Source organism: Musca autumnalis, unplaced genomic scaffold (assembly GCF_047663935.1).
Source record: "Musca autumnalis isolate F117 unplaced genomic scaffold, ASM4766393v1 scaffold_5, whole genome shotgun sequence".
Lineage (NCBI taxonomy): Eukaryota > Metazoa > Arthropoda > Insecta > Diptera > Muscidae > Musca > Musca autumnalis.
The window spans coordinates 143,977,014-143,999,276 of record NW_027412088.1 but is presented as its reverse complement, the minus strand read 5'-3'; the positions used below and the strand labels follow the sequence as shown (position 1 = coordinate 143,999,276).

Below are 22,263 nucleotides of genomic sequence, written 5' to 3'. Positions count from 1 at the left end.
GCAACAAAATTTAGGGTACCCTATCCCAACATTCAGGCAGTTTTCAATATATTTTATAATAATACAAATATTTTAGGGAAAAAAGGACAAAACATTTTCAAATGGTAGAACGCGTTATATTTTCAATTATATTAACTTTTTAAAAAATTTTTTTATAAATAAAAATATATACTTTTTCACATTTAGTAAATAAAGAGAAATAAAAAATTAACAAAAATAATAAAAATATCAAATATGATACATAATAAAAGGTATAATTAGAAAAATAATATAAAATATTAAAGAAATATGGAAACAAAATGAAACATATTTAATAATATTTGGATAGTTTTTTCAAAACTTTCTTCAAAATGAATAGAATTTTTTTAATTATATATTTTATTATGTATTATATTTTTATATATTTCATTAATTTCTAATTTTTTTATTATTGGTTAATGTATTTATTTGATACATGAATATTTATACATATTTAAGATTTTTAAAATATATAGATCCATTTTGATTTAAAACATATGTTTTGATTTTTTTTTTTTTTTTTTTGAAAAAATATTTATTTTTAATTTTTTCATTAAGTCCTTTAATATATTATTTTATTTTAAGTTTTCGTTTTTAATTGTTTTTTTTATTCTAAACGACCAAAGAAAAAGATTTTAAGCAAAAAATCCTTTTGATTGCTTTCATTTGAAAATGTTTTGGTTTTCTCCTCTTCTAAACTACAAATACAGCTTATAAACTATATATCGTGGCACAATTACCAAGGTAGTGATATCGTAAAATTTTCAACATTTTCCTTATGTTCTTGGGGAAATTAAAAAAAATATATTTTTTTTTTAAAGGATTTGACTTTTCATATTCGAACAGCTGGTGTGATACCACTACCTTGGTAATTGTGCCATGCTATATATGAAAAATAAAATAAAAACAAAAAATCATGTGTCTGAGATGAGCAATGTTGATTAAATTTTTGTTTTTATTTTTCATAAAGGGAAATATTTTTGTTGATAACATTTCAAAATCTTAAATGAAAATATTTCCCTTTTATTATATAAGACGTTTTCAAAAATATTTTTGTGTTCATTATAAATTTAACAAATTTTTGTTGTACAATATTTACACATATATTTTAGATTTTATTATAATAATTTAAAAAAATTATAAATAATTTTAAAAACGTCTTTTTTATTCAGAACACAAGAAAAGTGTTTTTAAAAATTTCAATGATATGCATATATGAATATGAGTTGTGTTTAGTTTTGTTTTATTAAAAACACTTTTCTTTTGTTTTATTTGGAAATATTTCAAAAGGATGATAACAAATATAGCTAATTGTTTCTTTATAATATGAATATATAAAAATATATAAAAAATAATATAAAGAATAATTGATTTTAATTCCATAATTTTTAAATAATTGTTGTTGGAAACGAATATTATGAAAAATTGCTTGATTTAAAAACTTAACGATTTTGACACCAGTAACACCAAGTAGGGTAGTGTAAAATATTATTTTATATTTTTTAATATTGATTATTTTTTATGATTTCTTAACATTTTCGTGTCAAATTCCTTTTGAAATATTTCCTCTAATTTTAATATAAGAAAAACAAATCATTTAAATTGAAAATACTTCGAAAAATTGATTCGACAATAATCAGGAATCTGAATAATAAATATTAAAAATTTTTTATTAAATAAATTTTATTTAAATTAAAATATTTTTAGATTTTATAGTAGACAATTTTAATAAAAAAAATAAAATAATGAAAGTGTAATAAATCATCGATAAAATATTTGTTAAAGAAATTATTTTTGTTATTGATTGTTTTTAAAATATTTTATTTAACAAATATTTGATAAAATTTTATTTATATTTCATTATTTCATTATATTTGAATTGAATTTCTAATTTAGAAAAATCTCAATTTATAGCTGAGACAATATAAAAGGTCAAAAAAATTAATATTGAAAAATACATTTCAATTTTAAATTTAGGACAATTTCCAATTTTTTTTTTCTTTAAAAATGTATCCATTTATTTCTACATTAAAAAATGTAAAACAAAGAAATACTTAAATGATTTGTTATTCTTGTTATTTGTTTTAAATATAACAATCATATACTAATAATGAATAACTACTAATAATGAATAATACAAAATCTTTTGCCAACTTACCTGTAATAACCAAACGTCCCTTGGTAGCACTTAAACGAGTTTCACCGGTTAATCTGTGTTTGGTGCGGCACTGATAACTCTTGTAACCATCTTCGGGACCAACTTCACGAATGTGTAACTCTCCAGAGGGTAAAACCAAGTATTTGCCATCTATTTGAGCGACATTTTAAAATTGGGAAAGAATGAAAAAAATTGTAACGTTAATAAAAATATTCAAAAGTCTACGTTAATAAGTAACAAATTTTGAACCACTACCGTTTAAATAAAGGGAATATAAAGCATATTTTTTAAGATTTTTCAATATTTTAAAATTAATTGTTGTTTTAATGTATTATTTTTTAATGTTTTTAAAAAATTATTTAAAATTACTAAGTTTGTAGTTATGCAGTTATTTATATTTTTATTTTATTACAATTTTATATAATATTATAAATTTTAATTGATTGTTAATTTACATTTAGAAATAAAATTTAATTTAATTTTTTAATTTAAATTATTTTTTAATTTATAATTATTTTTAATGTTTTTAAATCACTATATAGAAAAACAAACTGTTATAAAAATATTCTTTATATTCCCTTTTTTGCTATAACAAAAAACACTTTTTTCAATAATTTTTACAATTATTTTTTTTTACAATTTGTACAATGGAAAGGATATTTACAAAATTTTAGTAAATCTTGTGAACTTTTTTATATAGTGTTTTTTGTTTATGCAGTATTAGTAATTAATAAACAAGCAAAATTAAGCATGCATAATAAATATTAGTATACTTTTGTTTAAAGAAGAAAATCTGTAACATTTTTTACGATAAGTTTTTCAAATCTCTATAGAAAAAAATACTTAAAAATGTTTTTTATTATTTTTATTTAGACAAAATAAAAAGAAAATTTTGATGTCCGTTGGTTTTTATTTTTTTTTTTTTCAAAATAGTCTGGGCTTAATCCATTGTTGATGTTTTAATATTTAAAAACAACGAATTTATTAGTGGAGATTTTAAATGATTTTAAAAATTTGTTTAATTATTTAAGAATTTGGCATGAAATATTTTAATAAGCCGAAGATAATTTTTGATACTATATATTTTACCTTTTATTCAACAATTGCTGTAATATTTGCTACAAAATACTTATTGGTTGTGGGATTAGGGACAATTTTTGAATATTTCCCAGGTATTTTTTCTGTTTGTTACAAATTTGCAGATTTTCTTCCCATTTTAAAGTTTAAAGGACATTTATTTACAAATGGTTACATCCTTTAAACTTTCATGCTAAAAAAATATTTACATAATAAGCATGCAATTAAGTAAAAAATGCCTTAATTTTGCTATAATTATTTGTAATGTATATTATTATTTTTTTCATTAATTTTGTTACAATTATTATTTTTTTAACAATTAAAGCACTTTTTACAAAAAATATTTACAAAATATATACAAAATAATGACAACTCTAAAACTACTAACAAACATGAAGGGGGATTTTTTTCATGGGGGATTAAGGTAGGCCGGGAATGGCCCTTGGATATTGTGGGATCATGGGATATATTGGGATGAGGAATTGTTTTGAAGAAATGAAAAGGAAATGAAGAATAAAGAAATTAAGAAAATTTTGAAAATAAAGAAGAATAAATGAAATTAAAATGAAACCTAAAGTAACTGAACCTGAACTGAACTATAACCAGAGTAATACCCATTATTTTTTGCCGAACTAAAAGGAAATGAACAACGACCTCAAAAAGGATTTCCCGATTTTTAAAGAAATTTCTGAAGGGAGTTTTTTTTTGAATTGAGAGAGGAATGGAACACATTTATATTTTTAAATATATTTTTTGGTATTTACCACTTTGTATATCCTGATTAGAGGAGGGTAATATTTCCCTATCCTCATCTTCTAGCCAGGAGGCAACTTGTATAAAATCAGCCACAAAACTGGGTATGTGACATTTCAAGATGGCACTATTGCCACGAAGCACAGCTTCGTCCATAACATTAACCGTATAGGATTGGGGAACGACTATTTCGAAAAATATACATAAGAAAGAGAAAATGGAAAATTATAATTAAAACAAAAATAGAAAAAAGAAGTGAATGGAATGAAATAAAAGGACCCCCTCCAAATTTGTTTTCAAGCTACTTTAGGAAACTTAAATTTTATATTTTTTGACAAATACCCGTTTCATTTTTGGTATAAACACCACCCTCAGTATCCAACCAATCGGTGACTTCAAGGTGGTCAGCCACAAAGGAGGGAGTTTGACATTTGAAAATGGCTGCATTACCCTTAATGACATATTCATCATACACTTGAGATTCGAAAAATTGCTTAACAACTGAAAACACACACAGAAAAACAAGAAGAATGAAGAAGCGAATGAAAAATGTGAAGAACTTAAACTAATTGAGCCTTAAGATCGTAGAGACAACCCTGGGAGTTAGTTTTTGGAAGGAGTTTGGGAAGTTTTTATTGTTTTTAACACGAAATAACAATTTATTTGAATATTTTACCCAAATTATCTTCTTTGGAGGGTTTAAAGATCTCCATACCCTCTTCATCAACCCATGACTCGACCTCTATGAAATCTGCCACAAATGAGGGCACTGCACATTTCAAAATGGCTGAATTGCCACGCAAAACAAATTCATCAATGACCCGGGTCTGATAGAATTGATGGACAACTGAAGAAGGAAAATTTTAAGAAAAACATAATAAATTTAAAGAGAACTCAAAATATTAAAACAGAGGAGAAAATGGGGTAGCATGCCTAACATAGAAGAAAAATGTATTACGAAAATTTTCTTTCTGAACCTCCTACCAGTTTCTTCACTATTTGTATAATAATTATTTCCCTCAGAATCCATCCATAAATCTACAAATACAAAATCGGCCACATACGAGGGAATTTCACATTTCATAACCACCGAATTGCCGCGTATGACATATTCATTGTCAGCCTCCGATTCATAGGATTGTATGACAACTTTTTGTTAAAAGATCGAAAGAAAAGAAAATGGAATAACGGTAATTAATACTCAAATTTGGGAGTTATTTTTCCTAAGAATTAAGGAAAAAAATATATAACTGAAATGGCGCCCAATTTGAATGAAATTGTTTGGACTTATATCCTCAGACTAAATATAGATCTCACAATAAATTAGATATTCTAGAATCAAATTAAAAAAATTCAAAAATAAAGGTTGTTTCTTTCGATGTTGATATAAATGTGGCGCCCAATGCGACAACTAAGAATGAATGCAAAAAATGTTTAACTAGAAATGGCGCCCAACTTGAATGACATTTTTAGACAAAATTTAGATATCACAATAAATTAATTACTCAAGAATCAAACTAAAAATATAAAAATAAAAAAGTTGTTTCTTTCGTGGTTGACATAAATGTGGCGCCCAATACGACAACGGCTATAGGCTCAAATGGAATTTATTTATTTTATATGGCAACAATATTTTGATCTCAAAATTTATCTAAAATTTTAGAAACAAATTTTCTTTCTGGAATCTGATATTAGGTGGCGCCCAACGTGACAACCTTTAGTAGGCACACTTGTAAATATATCTTGTTAAATGTTATTTAGATCTCACAAAAATATAGGATGAAAAAATATATATTAACAAAACAGAAAATGTTTCCTATTAAAGTGGCGCCCAATGTAACAACCTTTTAATGTTATCAATCGTAAATTCCTCCAAATGTAAAATAAAATCTCTAAAAAAAATATTAAAAGTTATTGAATCAAAATATAAAGTATTAACAGATCAGAGAAAGTTGCCTCTCTAGAGAATGGTATTAAAGTGGTGCCCATTGTGACAACCTTTTCGGGCCTATTTTAAAGTTCTTTATCGAAAATTGTTTAAATAGTCAAAAAATGTAAAAAAAGAAATAAAAATTATTGAATAAAAATATAAAATAATGACATTACAGGGAAACTTGCCTCTGGAGAATGAAATTACCTCTCTGGAGAATGAAATTAAAGTGGCGCCCAATGTGACAACATTTATTAGACTGTAATTCAATGTATTTGTACTCTAATATCAGACTCTGAATGTCTGATGAAACTAAAGAAGACATTTTGAAAGCGAGGAGATATAAAAGAGAAAACATATTCTTGTTTTTTCTCTCTTCTCAAAACATCAGTGTTCTGGCATAAGAGTAAAACACATATAAAACACAGTAAAATAAAGGTTATTACGTTGGGCGCCACTTTAATATCTCATGAAAACAAAAGAAATCAAATCAAAGAATATTGTAAAATAATAGTAGGTATTCTTATTTTGGAATTTCAATTTTAGGTTTTCGAAAGGACAGAATATTCCCCCTTCACATAAACTCTACAGTAACTACACTTAATTCCAACAACAAAAAGTATCTTCCAGTAAAGTAAATACCATAAGCTTGTGTTGAATTATTACGCCATAGTTCAACACCCTCCTCATCAACCCAGGCCTCAATATGGACAAAATCCGCAACAAATGAGGGAATTTTACATTTCATAACCGCGGAATTACCCTTGATGACATATTCATTTTCAGCTTCGGTAATATAGAATTGGGAGACAACTAGAAACAAAATTTCAATGAAACAAACAAATTAAAATGAAATTTAAATAGACAAAATTAATGAAAATAAAATAAACTAAAAATAAGAATGAAAAGGGAGAGTGGGACCAGCTGGGGATTTAGGTTTTCATGTTGATCTAGCAAGCAAAACTATTTTCATTGTGAAGCATGATAAGTAAAAAGTGCGACGAACCATAATTATCGGAGAAAGTCAAAACCTCGCCCTCTTCATCTATCCACGATTCGACTCTTACAAAATCGGCAACAAATGAGGGTATGGAACATTTCAATACCGCTGCATTGCCTTTGATAACATATTCGGTCATAATTTCAGCTTCATAAAATTGATTGACCACTGGAAAGGAGGGGTAATGACAAAGAAATTAATTTTGTGAATTATTCAATAATGACTTGGAAACATAGTTTATTGGCTACTTATTTTGAGATATTGTAATCTCGACTAAAATAAGCTCCCATATTCAAGTGGCGCCCAATTCGACATGTTTTATGATCTCAAATAAAATATAAAGATATTTTTCCATATTCAAGTGACGCCCATTCGGTGACAAAATGTACCATATTTTTCGGTTCCTCGAATTGGGATAATAATTTTAAATTAAACTGAAAAGCTTTACGAATGTTACGAACATTTACGAACGTAGGCATAATATGATCGATAATTACTTAAAATTTCACTCGAATTTTAAATTGTTTCTACAGGAAGAGAAATTTTTAATAAAAATGTAACTGCATTCTGAAAATCATCTTTTGACCTTTTTTCAAAAAACTCCGATCAAGAGTTGACATTTAAAGAACATAGGCTATTCTATTGTGTTCGTATTAAAGAAGTTAGAAGCAACAATCAAATATTGCATGAAAGCACCGTACGTATGGAAAATTAAGTCTTTAAGCAATAAATAAATAACCAAAAATTATGGAACTTTACTGAGAGCACAGATTGTCTATATTAAGATTAGATTTGTAGCCTCTCACTTAAAAAAGAGTATAGAGCGCACAATAGAATTACGCCGGTTTAACCAAAAATATAGGGAACTTGAGCAACATTAATACATGCTCTTTCTCAACATTTTAAAATGGCGCCAACGTAAAATTAAAATATAAAGTAATTTTTCAAATTGTTTCATAGACACTTGCGCGTAGTTGAGTCATATAGTCGTTCTACTTCTAGCATAACACAAAAAATAGGGAACATGACCAACATTTATACATTCTTCTTCTTAAAATTTTAAAAGTGAATCTTGCAATTGATCATACATCCGTCATGAAAATGGCGCCCAACGCGGGACGGTTTAAGAAAAAATCTGTTTCCCACGAAAATCCAAGGATGATTATATTCTATTTTTAATTTCAAAGCGAATCTTGCAATTGATCATACAATCGTCATGAAAATGGCACCCAACGTGGGACGGTTTAAGAAAAAATCTATTTCCCACGAAAATCCAAGGATGATTATATTCTATTTTTAATTTCAATGAGATGGGGCCTCCTTCTTATTCCCTAGTTCGAACAGCGAAGTGACTTCAGTTCGACATCACTTGCAGAAAGATGTTACGTTGGTGAAACACTCAAACCATACTTGAAAAATATGGCGTTGTCTTATCGAAGGCTCAAAGAGAGGACTCTATGTGTGCAAGTCTAAGCCAAAGTGGTGCCTAACCTGAAACCGTTTTTCTAGCAAAAATAAATATGGAAATGGGCCAAAATTGACCTATAATTTTCTCAAATGTCTATTAAAATTATTTTTCTGTCATATGTCTTCTACATTGTAGAGTCCAGTAATATATGTTACAGTTAGTGCGAAAAACTGGCGCCCAACGTGGAATAATTTATTAAAATAAATTATTTCCCTCGAGTACCCATGAGGGGAAGAGGAATTACTTCTCTCACATCTAAGGTTTCATCTATATCTTCTACATTTATCTACTTTAGATTGTAGAGTCCAGTAATATATGTCAAAGTTAGTGCGAAAAACTGGCGCCCAACGAGGAATAATTAATTAAAAGAAATTATTTCCCTCGAGTACCCATGAGGGGAAGAGGAAGTTTACCTAGGAAATGTAAGCCAATATTACGCTTAAAAATTTGATGTTATTTTTGCTATAACTCGACCATTCAATTTTCAAACCAAACGGTAGCATTCTCTTTAGTTTTAGGCTCTATAAATAAAAAATTAATATTTGTGCAAAAATGGCGCCCAATGTTGTATGATTTTAGACAAAATTATGTTTTTTTTTTTTTAATTACGTGGATGATATTTCACCGAAAATTAACATTATTTCAAATTTTTTTAAAAAACAAAAAAATATTTATTTGAAAATTTGCCTGTTAGGGCGAAGATCATTAATTTTTTTTTATTAATTTTCTTGTTGGTGTCGAGCTCAATGACCGAAGATTTTTTGCAGGTGAAAAAGGATAGCCGACGAATCGAACCAATATCATTATGTGACCTGGTTGGCTGGCTGTTGGTAGCAGCTCATCAGACACATCGGCTGTGGAGTGGCGTCTCTCAACTCCAACGAGAAAATTAATAAAAAATATATATATTTATTTTTAAATGTGCAGCCGATAATTGGTTGGGAGTAGTTATTTTTGACAAAGAAATAATATTTTTTTTCATAAGAAGCCAAACGTGGGATGAAATGGTGCCCAACGTGGAATGATAAACAACAAAAGTTAATATTTTTAATAGCAAAAATATTTACTAAATAAAGTGCAACCTGGGGGATTTAACAAAAAACTTCAACACTTTCCAAACATTTAACAAATTTGATGTTTTAAGACGAGAAATATATAATTTTTTAATGGCGCCCAATGTGGAAATTTAATACCAACAATTATAATAAGCCGAACATGGTATAATTTACTACCAAATATCAATATTTTTCTAAAATGGCGTCCAACGTAGAAATACCAAAACTTAATATTTTCCAATAAATGGCGCCCAACGAGGGTTGATGTAATAAGAAAAATTTTCTTATTTATTCATATTTTTTATTTTTCAAAAATATTTTTTATAAATGGAAAACAATGTGGTATGATTAAAAATTAAAAAAAAAAATAAAATTAAAAATTTTCCAAATGTACGAAAAATATATTTTTCACAAATATGGTGCCCAAAGTTGGATTATTCGCCATTGTAATCTAACGCATAAAATTATTATTTCACTTCGTAACGCAGATTAGGGGAAGATTTTACAACGAAAATTTAAATTTTTGCAAAATTGCTCCAACATTGATGTTTTAATGCGCCAAAAAAATATTTTTGATATTTAATGCCAAAAAAATATTATTTCTCAATAAGGAGCCATGGACGTAGTCAAGAATTATTTTGGTCGTTCAAGGGGGGGGGATAATTCTTGTTTTTTCGTAATATTTATCATTTTTTACATACAAATGAACTGTTTTGTAGGATCTAGAAGGGGACAGCTGTCCCTCCCTAGCTATTCCTGGCTACACCCATGTAAGGAGCCAAATGTGGGATGATTTACTACAAAACTTGAATATCTTTCAAAAATGGCGCCCAAAGCGGGACTATTTAATACCAAAAAAATATTATATTTTTAATAAAACCCAGTGTTTCAAGATTTTGCACAAAAAATAGAATTTTTGCAAAAAATACGCAATCTTTGATGTTTTACTTCTTCTTCTTTATTTGCATATCCGTTATCCGGATGTTAAGCGATCATACAATATTACATTTTATTACATTGTTCTTGCAAATATATAGTTTATGTGGAAAGCGATAAATGTCGGTTTTTAGCCGCTGTTAGAAGACTGAGTTCATCGCGGTATCCGGTCCAGTCTTGAATATTTTTTAGCCAGGACAATTCTCTTCGACCTCTACCACGTCTTCCTTCAACTTGGGATTTGAGAATGATCTTGGGATTGATGTTTTACTACAAAATATAAATATTTTTAAAAAATGGCGCCCAATGTGGTACTAGTTGCTATTGAAATTGAATACACAACATAATTATTTTCCATAAGAAGACCAATGTTTGATGATTTACTAACAAAAATTAAAAATCTTGCAGAAATGGCGCCCAACGTGGGACTATTTAATACCAAAATATATACATACATATATTTTTAATAAAATCCAGAGTGGAAAGATTTTACCAGAAAACTTCAAAGATTTTGTAAGTGTTTGATGACTTCCAACGCGGGATAATGATTATTAACACCAAAAGAAAATATTTTCCAAAATTTGTTTAAATTTTTAATTTTACACCCACGAAATATTTTCAAGATATATTTGCTTCTAGAAACCAAAAAAGGAACCTGTACAAAGTTTATTTAAAAAAAGAACAACAAAATTATAACTAAAAAAGTAAAAACTGTTGATACAGGAAAGGATATAAAGAGGAAAAAACATTAGAGTTCATATTTTACAACGAGAAAAAAATCCCCCTTCAATATTCTACACAGAAGAAAAACATAATTTTTTTCAAGTTTTCTTATTTTCCACAAACCATAATTATCAGAATGTGTCAACTCAGTGCCCTCTTCATCAATCCACGATTCGACCTTAACAAAATCGGCAACAAATGAAGGTATTGAACATTTCAGTACCGCTGAATTGCCTTTAATGACATATTCCATTAAAATATCGGCACCATAAAATTGATTAACCACTAAAAGAAATAAGAGGGTAACGTAAGAAAGAAAATTTAAACTTATAAAGAAAAAATTATGAGAATAAAAATACAAAGGATCGAGGATATAAAGGATGAAAGAAGCTTCTATATTTTAGTAATAAGCAAAAACTCCATAATATTTGTTATATGCCAAAAACTTTAAACTCAAAACTCCATAATATGTAATTGAATTCTTTAAATTCTAACCAAAATCTTCACTGGGTAAATATTCACTGCCCTCACTCGACAGCCATGCCTCAACTTTAACAAAATCCGCCACAAATGAGGGTATGGTACATTTTAGTACAGCCGTATTACCCTTGATAACATATTCGGAGACAACTTCAGCTTCGTAATATTGATTGACAACTATTCATAAAAAATATATAAAGAAATAAAGGATAAATATAGTAAAAGAAAATTAAAGACAAGGAAGCATTGTTTGAGGGTTTGGGAAAGAAGGGCCAGGATTTTAAGAACACCACGAATACAAAAAACAAATACTTTTTGTTAGATTATAACAAGAACAGAATGTATTGGCTGTACCGGTGCCCTGTTGTTCATCCAAGGTGGCATATAGTTCACCACTTTCATCTTGCCACGAAATTACTTGTACAAAATCCGCCACAAACGAGGGTATGGAACATTTTAAAACTGCCGCATTGCCACGTATGACATATTCATTATTTACTTCGGATTCATAAAATTGTTGTACAACTATAAAGGCAAAGTGTGAAAAGGGGGAGAGATGTTTGACAAAAAAAATATAATTAATAGAAAAGGAAGAAGCAAAGGAAAAATAGTTCAAATTTAAACTTCTGCATTCTGCAAGGCAGAGGAATCAACATTAGGAACTGTATTTCGAAAAAAATTTCATTGTTTATCTGATCGTTCATTTCTTTTATTTTCAAATCAATATACCTTCACACATCACATAACATACGAAGCCATGATGATGTCGACTCGTGATGTATTTAAAATCAGAATATTCTCACTGATCCCTACAAGCACTAGGGGATTATGATTCAATAATTTGATAAATTGTAATTTATAGATAGATAGATTAATTGTAATTTTTTAATTTCCTTTATTTTTCCCTTTAATCACCTTCAAACATATTCACCCATCTGAACCCCCTTTAATACACAATGATGTAATTAAAAGAAGAATTTTCTCACTTATCTCTTCAAGCACTTGGGAATTATTTTGTTGTATTTTTTTAACAAAGAAAAATATTTATCATTTGAGTGTTAGTAGCAGGAAAAGTGGAAATTGCCAACTTAATTTTCTTAGCTTTCAAGCAGAATGCTTCTGCCTTCGCAAATTGCATTTAATTAACACAACACGCAATGGAATTTATAAATATTTTTTTCCTTGATGTTCATATTTAGATAAGACAAAATCTCTACAGAAGTGCATTGAAAAGTCAGTGAACTTAAGGCTCATGCTCATTGATGGGAAATTCTTAAGGAAAAATTATATGATGTTGCATTGCAACGATTCTGAAAACAAAGTTGAAGTTTAAAAGGTTCATTTGTAAAGCGACTGACTTTTTAATTATTCGGTTGTGTTTATTTTTAATGATAATGGTGGGAATAAAGATGGAAAGGTGAAGGCAAGTGAAGGATTATTTCAGTTTTATTTGTTCTCAGAGCGAAACCTTAAAGAAAATTACAAAATTTGTAGTAATTATTTAAGAAAAAACTAGAATGAAATTTAGCACTTTAGACTTATACTGCATTTACATCAAACGGGATTTAGTAAAACTTGAGATTTAAATGGTCAATTCCATTGCAAAATGCAATTCAAAACAATTAAGATTTATAGTACATTTATATTGTAATGTATTTAATAAGTCCAGGGGATTTAAGTGGTCCTATATCTCTTGTGTGTGAATATTTCCAAAATAATGTAAATAAAACAAAATAATAATATTTTTACTAAACAAAATTTAAATTTCAAAAAATGTATCAAAGAAAATTAAAGGCATAAAGATAAAGAATATTAGGATTATTTTTGTATTTTTTTTTAATATCCCCCTTCAGTTTCAACGAATATCCTAAAAAATCTCTACATAAAAAATATGTGTGTGTTTTTTTCCGTCACAAACCATATTCAGTGCCTGGCATAAAATCTTCATCTTGATCCGTATGCCATGAGACCACACTAACAAAATCGGCAACAAATGAGGGTATTTCACATTTTAAAACAGCGGCATTGCCTCGAATGACATAGGCCTTATTTACATCGGTATCATAATATTGGGCAACAACTAGGCGTTTTGTTTTTTACGTTTCGAGGGAATAAGAAGAAGCATACAAATATTTTAAATATAAATGAATATAAAAAACAATTTAATGAAATTATTTATATATAAAAAAACTGAGTGGAATCACTTCCCTTCTTTGCAACATAAATTAAAAAAAATATAAAAAATAAATAACCTAAAATTCAAAATCTCAATTTTTTATAAAAATAACATAACTGCTGAGAATGAAACATAAGAATTCATAGTTTTTATTTTTTATTTAGTGTCGTTGTTATTGTTGTTGTGGTTTAGTGTTTACATAGTTTTTTTTTTTTTTTTGATTATTTGAGTGTTGTATGAGACTTGCTTGATGTTAAGTGTTGGTGTTTAATTGTTGTTGATTTTGGTTTGATTTTTTAATTTTTTTATTTATATATCGTTTGGTTATATATTTTAATTTACAATTACTTTTATATATTTTATTAATTTTGTTTTCGGAATATAGTCTACAACTTCGTCAATTTTACTAGGTTTGAAGACTGAAAACCCTCGAATTATCTTTAATGTACCTAGTCTGGAGATGATAATTCATATATTCAACATTAACATAGTCCAAGTAAATGTCGCAAGTCAGGAAGATAACGTGGCCTCAATTCACTGCGAATATCATACGCGGTTTAACCTTCTTCAGCCAGTAAACCCACTGGGTTAAACCGGTTAAGTGCAAACGGGGTATTAGTTGCCAAGTCAAAAGCTTGTGGTTTAGTCGTGGTAATATAAAGGCAACCTAGCGGCCCTAACCAGTATTGGACCCGAATAATCACCACTTCGAGCAGCATTCGGACTGTACGAAAAATACGGGCTAAATATGTTCAACTGCCCACCTAAACCCATTCAGAAGTCTCCTGCTACTAGCCCGTTAAAGTTTCTGTTTGGACACAGCCAAGCCAAGTTTTTTATTTTCATGATTTTTAGACAAATCTAGACACTCATTTTTGGAAAAAGCGTCTAGTCTTCTCAAGAGATCTGGGACTTATTGAAAGTTGGGTCAAACAAATTTTTGATTTTTCGAATACGAATCTTTGAACTCACACATTGGAACTAGGCTCAAACGAATGACAGATTTTTCGAAAATTTTCTTTTATTTGAATGTTAGATTTGAACCTAGAACTTTTATTCAGCAATTTTACTTTGACTTCTTAATAACAATTTTCTCGGACTCACTCAAAGCCTTTGTCTGTCAACGAAAATTTTGGACTCCTTAAGTGGTTTGTACTGTACAAAAATATTATTGTACTGTACATAGCGAATTTCTAAATGCATTTTGGTGTTTTTAGCTGTCTAACGTTCATGGACTGAACGAACTTCTGAAAGAAATTCTTGTTCTAAATGATCATGAACTTTTCCAACTGTTATCTATATTTATATATAGAGTTGGGCAATCTAGTTCCCGAAGCAGATCGATCTGTCTTGTTCCTTTTCCTAAAAGGAACTAGTTCCTCAATATATGTAGTTCCATAGTTCCGAGAGCGATATAGGTCAATGAATCTTTCTCTTTCATAGTTCTTTTTGTTTCCTTCGTTCCAAATAGTTCCGAGAGCGATATACATAGTTCCATTATCGTTTGGTGAAATTGACATAATAAAAATAAATGAATTGCAGCGAAGTAACGCGCATGTCATTTACGTTTATTTGCCAATGTGGCTGAATCGACGTAGGTGATAAATTAAGGGAACGAGATGAACCAAAGGAACTATATAAAAGCAAGAGCTGGATATAGTTCTAATAGTTCCTTATTCGAAATAGTTCCTTGGAACTAGTTCGTTCCGGAACTACACAACTCTAATTATACATTCTACGTCATTTGAAAGAGCACTTCACATAGTTTAGGTCTTTTGACTGAATGAACTAGTACGTTAATTTAGTTCGTTGTTTACTATCTAGTCTAAAAGTTCGTATCAGTTTGGAAATGTTTTTTTCAGAGATCAGTGAACTATAATGAATCATTCATACGCTCTTTTCAATAAACCGTTCAATTGAACTAGTTCGTTTGTGAACAAAACAACTCTAACTTGAACAACACCACGTGGAATTCTTATTGAAAATCGTTGTTTTTCTTTCGACTTAAAGAAAATTCTTGGATTCTCAAACCTGGACTGAAGAAAGAAATTCTTGGACTGAATTTCTAAATAAGTGGGACTTTTTAGCTGCTAAACTGGGAAAGGAGTTTCTGAACTGTCAAACCTGGATTTTTGACAGAATTCTTGTTCAATGTAAATTTATAAATGTTGTTGGAATTATCAGCTACTCAACAGGGAAAGGGCTGCCAAACATGGACATCTTAAACATAATATTGGACTGTCCGATTGAACTTTTAAATTAACTTTTCTTTCCCATGAGTTTTTTCAATTATATAACAAAGGCCTTGAAAGAAACTTTAGAAACTTTAACTTCTGAAAAACTGCCAATTTAGACTTCTTAACTTAAACTTCTAAGGAGTTTCTTGGACTACCAAGCTAGGAGTTCTTAATGGAAATTTTGGGGGTTTCTACTGCCCAATCCAAGGCCTGTCGAATCGAGACTTCCGACTTCTCTGGCTACGAAACATCCCAATTTGGACTTTTGATGGACACTCTTGGACTGTCCGATGAGGATTTCTAAATAGTCGTGGACTTTTTCTGCTTCAAACTTGGAGATCTGAAAGATGTCCACGAACTTCTTAAACGTGAATTTCGTAACAAAAAAATGGACTTCTAAAAGAAATCCTTCATTGTACAACCAGACTTCTAAATGACTTGGAAGGCTAAAAGGTGTTCTTGGACTATAAACCAGGACTTCTTGGGCTGGGCAATTCAACTAGATGATCTCTAACTTTTCCAACTGATTACTTAAACTTTTTAAGGAAAATCTTATAATTGTTCCACAAACATCCCAGATGGGACAAGGGAGACTTCTCTCACATCAACGAGTGCACCGCGATTCATATTAGCTCAATGATATGGGACCTACTGCTTATTGCCGAGTCCGAACGGCGTGTCCTAAGACACCACTTGTAGATAAGTTTTACAAGGCTGAAATACTCAGGAAATGTCGCCAACATCACTGAGGGGTATTTTGCCACCGTTGAAAATTTGATGTTGACTGGCCTGGGAATCGAACCCACAACCTTTAGCGTGCAAGGCGGGTGTGCATACCATTGCACCACGGAAAACCTTGGACTATCTAATAAGGAATTCTTAATTGAAATCTTGGTCCTTTCAAAGACGGCTTCTGAAAAAAATATTGTCCAGTTAAATCTGGACTTTAGGAAGAAGTTTATTGAGATGCCGGCTCCTGGATGATCTTCGACTATTTCATCAGCTTCTAAAGGCAATTCTTAAACTTTCCAAAGCGGACTTCTAGTTGGTCGTGGGTTTCTAATGGAAAACCTTGGACTGCCCAATTTATAATACCAATATAGGTATTATTTCTAAAATAAATTCTTTGACTGTTCAGTGTGTAGATTCTCCAGCTGTTCAACGTAAGCTTCAGAACGAAACTTCAAACTTCTTCTTGGACTTAGGACATCTAAGTGACACAAGTTTAAAATCAATTCGACGTTAATTCTTATATGGATTACTTTAACTTGTCTCTTTTAATGTTTTTCCGACAGTTCAACGCGGACTTGGACCTTTTAGTTAATTAAAGGAACGTTTAAATGTCTAAAGGTTATATCTTCGCTCTTTCTCTCAATTCCTTCAAAACTCAAGTCTGAATTCAAACACTTTATCCCGAAGACCTCTTGGATTTTTGGACATTTTAATTATAACTTTTGAATAATCCACGGGAATATTTAGTCCTTTATAAAGTCTTTGTCCTACGGTATTTTGCTGACCCAAAGTACTAAAAACGTTTGAATGTGCAGCATATTTAAGATTATTGCATTAACGCCAAACTTTAATCACAACCTGAACTTATCTCAAAAAACCCAACAGCTTATCCATATTCTGAGAGCTCGGCGAACTGAAGGGACTTTTAAAAGACAAAGTCCCAATTTCTAACGAAAATTATGTTCTAGACATAAACGAAAATTAGAAAATGAACTCCTTAAAAATTATTTTTTTTTACATTTCCATCCGCCTTAGGAACGATACTGAAAAGTTGAACAATTGAACTAATGGAATAAAACCAAACGAACTAGTTCATGTGATAGAGTTATTAGTTTTGTTCCTTTACTATTTTAATGATAAAAGTGGTAAAAGAGAAAAAATTGTAGATCTGGTAGCAATGTCAAAAAGAAACATAAAAATTCACTTTTCTTCTTTTATTTCACAGTTTTTAATTTTGTTTCGTCAGCGTTCTCTTTTTTCTTCTGTTTTTGTTCATTTTTTCTTCATTGTCAAATAATAGTCAAACAAATGTCGAAAAATCAGTTCTACCATTTTTTAACCGCAGAAATTTGTCTGGCAGCCTGTGGTAGAAGAGAAAGGCATTTCGGATTCCTCTCCCTCTCTCTTAAAAATTGCTTCCGGTTTTACCACTTTTTGGGGTTAAGGAACGCTTTGCAGGTTAAAAATTGTAACCTCAGGTAAGTAAAAGAACACAACTATTATAAGAAACCAGCATTAATTCGTTTGAGTCTAACATTCACAATTTTTATAAACCCTATTACTGTTCACTATTTTAGTTCACTCATTTGTCATTTCAGTTAAATTTACTTGATTTGTCTATCAATTCGTTCCCTCTATAAATAGGATTAACACAGAAAACTTGATTGTCTCTAGTTCAGTGGCTCATTTCAGTGAATCCCTCAGTTGAACTAGTTCCTTGGTCCTTTCGCTCTACTAATGGACTTTTTAGTCCAGAAATTTGTCTGATCTCTGGTTCTGTGGCTCTTTTAAGAGAAATGCTCAGTTGAACTAGTTCCTTGACAAACTACTAAACACTACTTAAAACTTTTCCCAGTCCCGGTCCACAATAGAGCAATTTTATTGAAAAAAAAAAATCATTTAATTAGACGTTCTTAGATCGAGTTTCATACTAGAGTATTTATTTCTGAAATTGCTGCATTTTGGAATTCAATCTAAGGACACATAATTTCATTTAATGTCTTCAATGAAATCGCTCTAGTGTGGGCCGGGACTAATACTACGTTTACATTTACGAATTCAAGTGGATTTCAACTGTCAATTCCTTTGCGTATATGTACGTCAAATGAAAAGTCATCTGTAATCCATTAGATTTCATTTGACGTTTAAGCAATGGAATTGACAATTGAAATCGAGTGGATTTCGTAAATATAAACGTACTATAACGTGTCATATACATCGGTAAATTCAAGAATAAATTATACTCGTATAAAAGTCTTCTAAGGAAGGAGATTGCATAAAGGTAAATAGTAGTCTTCACAAAGATCTTCCAAAGATAGAATACCTTATAAAGGAGGGCGTCAGAAGGAGACCTCTTGAGGTCGTTGACACGTTTTAGAGTAGATTAAAGGTCCAAGTGTTCTATTAATTGTCTTTCCCTTTTACAATATGAATTTATTTTTTAGATTTACCCTCCCTATCTCATTTATGTTGAATATAAATTTTATTAAATTTTATTTTTAAATATTTACAAGTCTGTTTCTTCGATTAAATATTGAGTGTGCACATCAAGCTGATTTTGTACAAAATTTGAATTTTTCAAATTGGCTAGACAAACGGTGTTTCTTAAATTGTTTTTTTCTTTATTTTAGGAGTGTTAAGAATTTAGTGTTGAAAGTGTAGACATTTTGTTGTTTAGTGTGTTGTAGTTGGTGTTGTTTCTAGTGTTTGTTTGACTAAAGTAAATTTGTGAAAAGGATTAAGGAGATTATTGTTGTAGTTTTTTTTTAATTATCTATTAAAGTTGTTTTTTGTTTTAATTTTTTACACACAACATTACTAAGGTTACACAATAAAGAAAATGAGGAGGAGTATCTTTTTAAAGCTCTATCCTCTCTCACACACACACCATATTCAGTGCCTGGCATAAAATCCTCATCCTGATCTGTGTGCCAGGAAACAACACTAACAAAATCGGCCACAAATGAGGGTATATCACATTTCAAAATGGCCGAATTGCCACGAATAACAAAAGCCTTATGGATATCCTCTTCATAGTGTTGGGAAACAACTGGAAAAATAGTTTTTTAATTGTAAACGAAAACGGAAACGATGAGTGGTTGAAAAAAAAATATTAAAAGAAAATAATGATTTAAAAAAAAAGTATAAAAAATTCCAAAAAACCCTTAAAAAACAGCGATTTATTTTAGGGAAAAAGAAGAATGGTTTTGCAGTTTGTTGTGGTGAATGTAAATGTTTCTCTAGAATTTTTTGTTTTTGCCAACGTGCTTTGGTTTTTAGTTACTCTAAAATTCATTAATCACTCAAACTCTCTACTAGCATTGTGTTACGCTTTCGCACCATATTCTGATCCAGGATAAAAATTTTCTTCACTGTCGGTATGCCAGGAAACCACTTCAACGAAATCGGCCACAAATGAGGGTATCAAACATTTAATTACCGCTGCATTGCCACGTATGACGTGCTCTTTATTGACATCAGCTTCATAGTATTGGGCCACAACTAAAAACCCGCAAATATTCAATGAGATACCCCAATGAGATATCACAACGAAATGAGGCCCAAGGAGACGAGAGAAAATAGGGATCGATAAGAAATATGGAAACATTAGAAGAAAAAAATAAGTAATAAAAGACACTTGTTATGATGGCAACAATTAGGCACAGAAATACTGCAAGTTATGGTTAAAGATTTGGGGGAACAATGTGAAAATGGAACATCTAAAAAAATTTGCTCTCACTTAGTTTCGATGAAGTAGACAACAAACAGATGAAAAAAACAGCAAAATATAGAAATTTTGTTTTGAAGTCGGAATAGTATGCTGCAGGCCCTGTGGAACGATATGGAATTGCAATATTTAAATAGTGAAGCACCCACTTAATTAGGCTTGGATTCAAATGTAACCAAAAAATGTTACATTTAGTGTCAGTTAATGTTGGTACTTTAAGCAAGGAACATTATGGAATTGAAACAATGTGATATATTCACATTTCAAGACCCTACACATAATAGAAACGATAATGATGAAAAGAAAAACAGCTAAAAATTAGTTGGAGGATGGCGAACAATGTAAAATTGAAACAATTTAGTATAATTTTCATATTAAGTGTTATGCCGAATCCTATATAACAAAGACATGATAATTATTAATTAATATTAATTATTATTAAAAACAGCTGATTATTAATTATTAAGAGGAAATTATGGAACAATTTTAAATTGAAATATTTGGAATTATATTCAAAATTGAAGTATACGTTTTGGAATATTTAATTGTACCTTTATGATCATTCTTTATTACAACTAAGATTCCACACAGTCTGGTATCAGAAACTTCATCTCCTCTAGAGTGGTAGACAAACTAAAGATTTGATAACCCTTGTTTTACTTTACTAGGCTAGAGGGTTAACATCACTAATTAAATAAAGGTGTGACATTATCCGCCTTACAAGTCTTTGAATTTCAATTCGTGACCTTGATTCATCCACCACACACACTATTCCACGCAGCCTCTTTCAATCACAATGGACTTTATGGCTGAATGAATCTGGATTCAAACAGCCAGCCATCTGTATCTAAACTAAGTTTACAAAATAGTTAATTAAAGTTTTAAATTAGACAACAATGCAGACGATGATAGGCGACACAAAACTTCTTGTAATAAGATTAGACGGTCTACCCACGAAGCAACTAACTTCCGGCCACCATTTAAGCATGGCGTTAAACTAGCGTTAAATTGTTGAATTTAACAACATTTTTTTGTCTAATTAAAAGACAATCATAATTGTTTTTTTTTCTGACAAAATGTTGTTGATTACTTACTACTCCCCCTCCACATAATCAGACACAATACAAGACAGCTGAGGAAGACAATTTATGTAGGTACCGAACCGAACAAAATATTATACTGACACTTTCCATCAGCAATAAAATACAACTGAAGCGTTCTTAAGTTGTTGTGATGGATGGATCTTATGCTTGAGAGGACAATTGTGTGAAATTTTAACTGAAATAAATTATATTTTCATAAATGTTCTTAATTGGAACTAAATGGAATTGAAACATAAAGATTTTTTTAAATATTTACACAAAACCAATCATGTATGAACAACTGTGAGAAAAATTGCCTCAACAGATTATTAGGACAAAATGTAATTAAAACAAACCCGAACAATGCATACCCCAAAAATTGTTTTGCAAAATTAGACCACAAAATTTCATAAAATGATGTGGAACTTAATGGAAATGAAACAAAAAATTGAATGTCTACACAAAAATTATTAAATAATTTATATATCCTTAAACATTTACTTTTTTTGTATCTCTTAATCCACTTTATTAATCTTGGAACATATCAAATGGTGTGGAATTGAAACCTAGCAAGTTCTTACTGTTTGAAAAAAGATAAAATAAGAACACTTCTTTAAACATTATTAAATATTTGCAAAAATCATCAATCAATAAATAATAAAAAAATTCTTCTATTCCTCATGGAACAAAATGGAATTGAAACAAGGGTGC

The 22,263-nt window shown here is 29.8% G+C and overlaps 1 protein-coding gene across 36 annotated transcripts in view; it reads right to left on the bottom strand.

Annotated features, from left to right (window-relative positions):
* Dscam1 (Down syndrome cell adhesion molecule 1) overlaps nucleotides 1-22,263 on the bottom strand; it is a 255,910-nt gene that overhangs the window by 149,029 nt on the left and 84,618 nt on the right. For 9 of the 36 annotated variants that reach the window (XM_073956025.1, XM_073956026.1, XM_073956032.1 and 6 more), the window contains exons 5-6: nucleotides 4,018-4,191; nucleotides 2,177-2,326 (exon numbers count right to left, since the gene is read on the bottom strand). In XM_073956025.1, the coding sequence (XP_073812126.1) occupies nucleotides 2,177-2,326; nucleotides 4,018-4,191 (324 nt within the window). Of the gene's footprint in view, nucleotides 1-2,176; nucleotides 2,327-4,017; nucleotides 4,192-4,348; nucleotides 4,508-4,682; nucleotides 4,854-6,578; nucleotides 6,750-6,942; nucleotides 7,105-11,241; nucleotides 11,404-11,613; nucleotides 11,776-13,516; nucleotides 13,679-19,630; nucleotides 19,793-20,082; nucleotides 20,245-22,263 lie in introns of all 36 variants that reach the window. The other 27 variants (XM_073956051.1, XM_073956054.1, XM_073956034.1 and 24 more) reach the window with 9 other exon arrangements.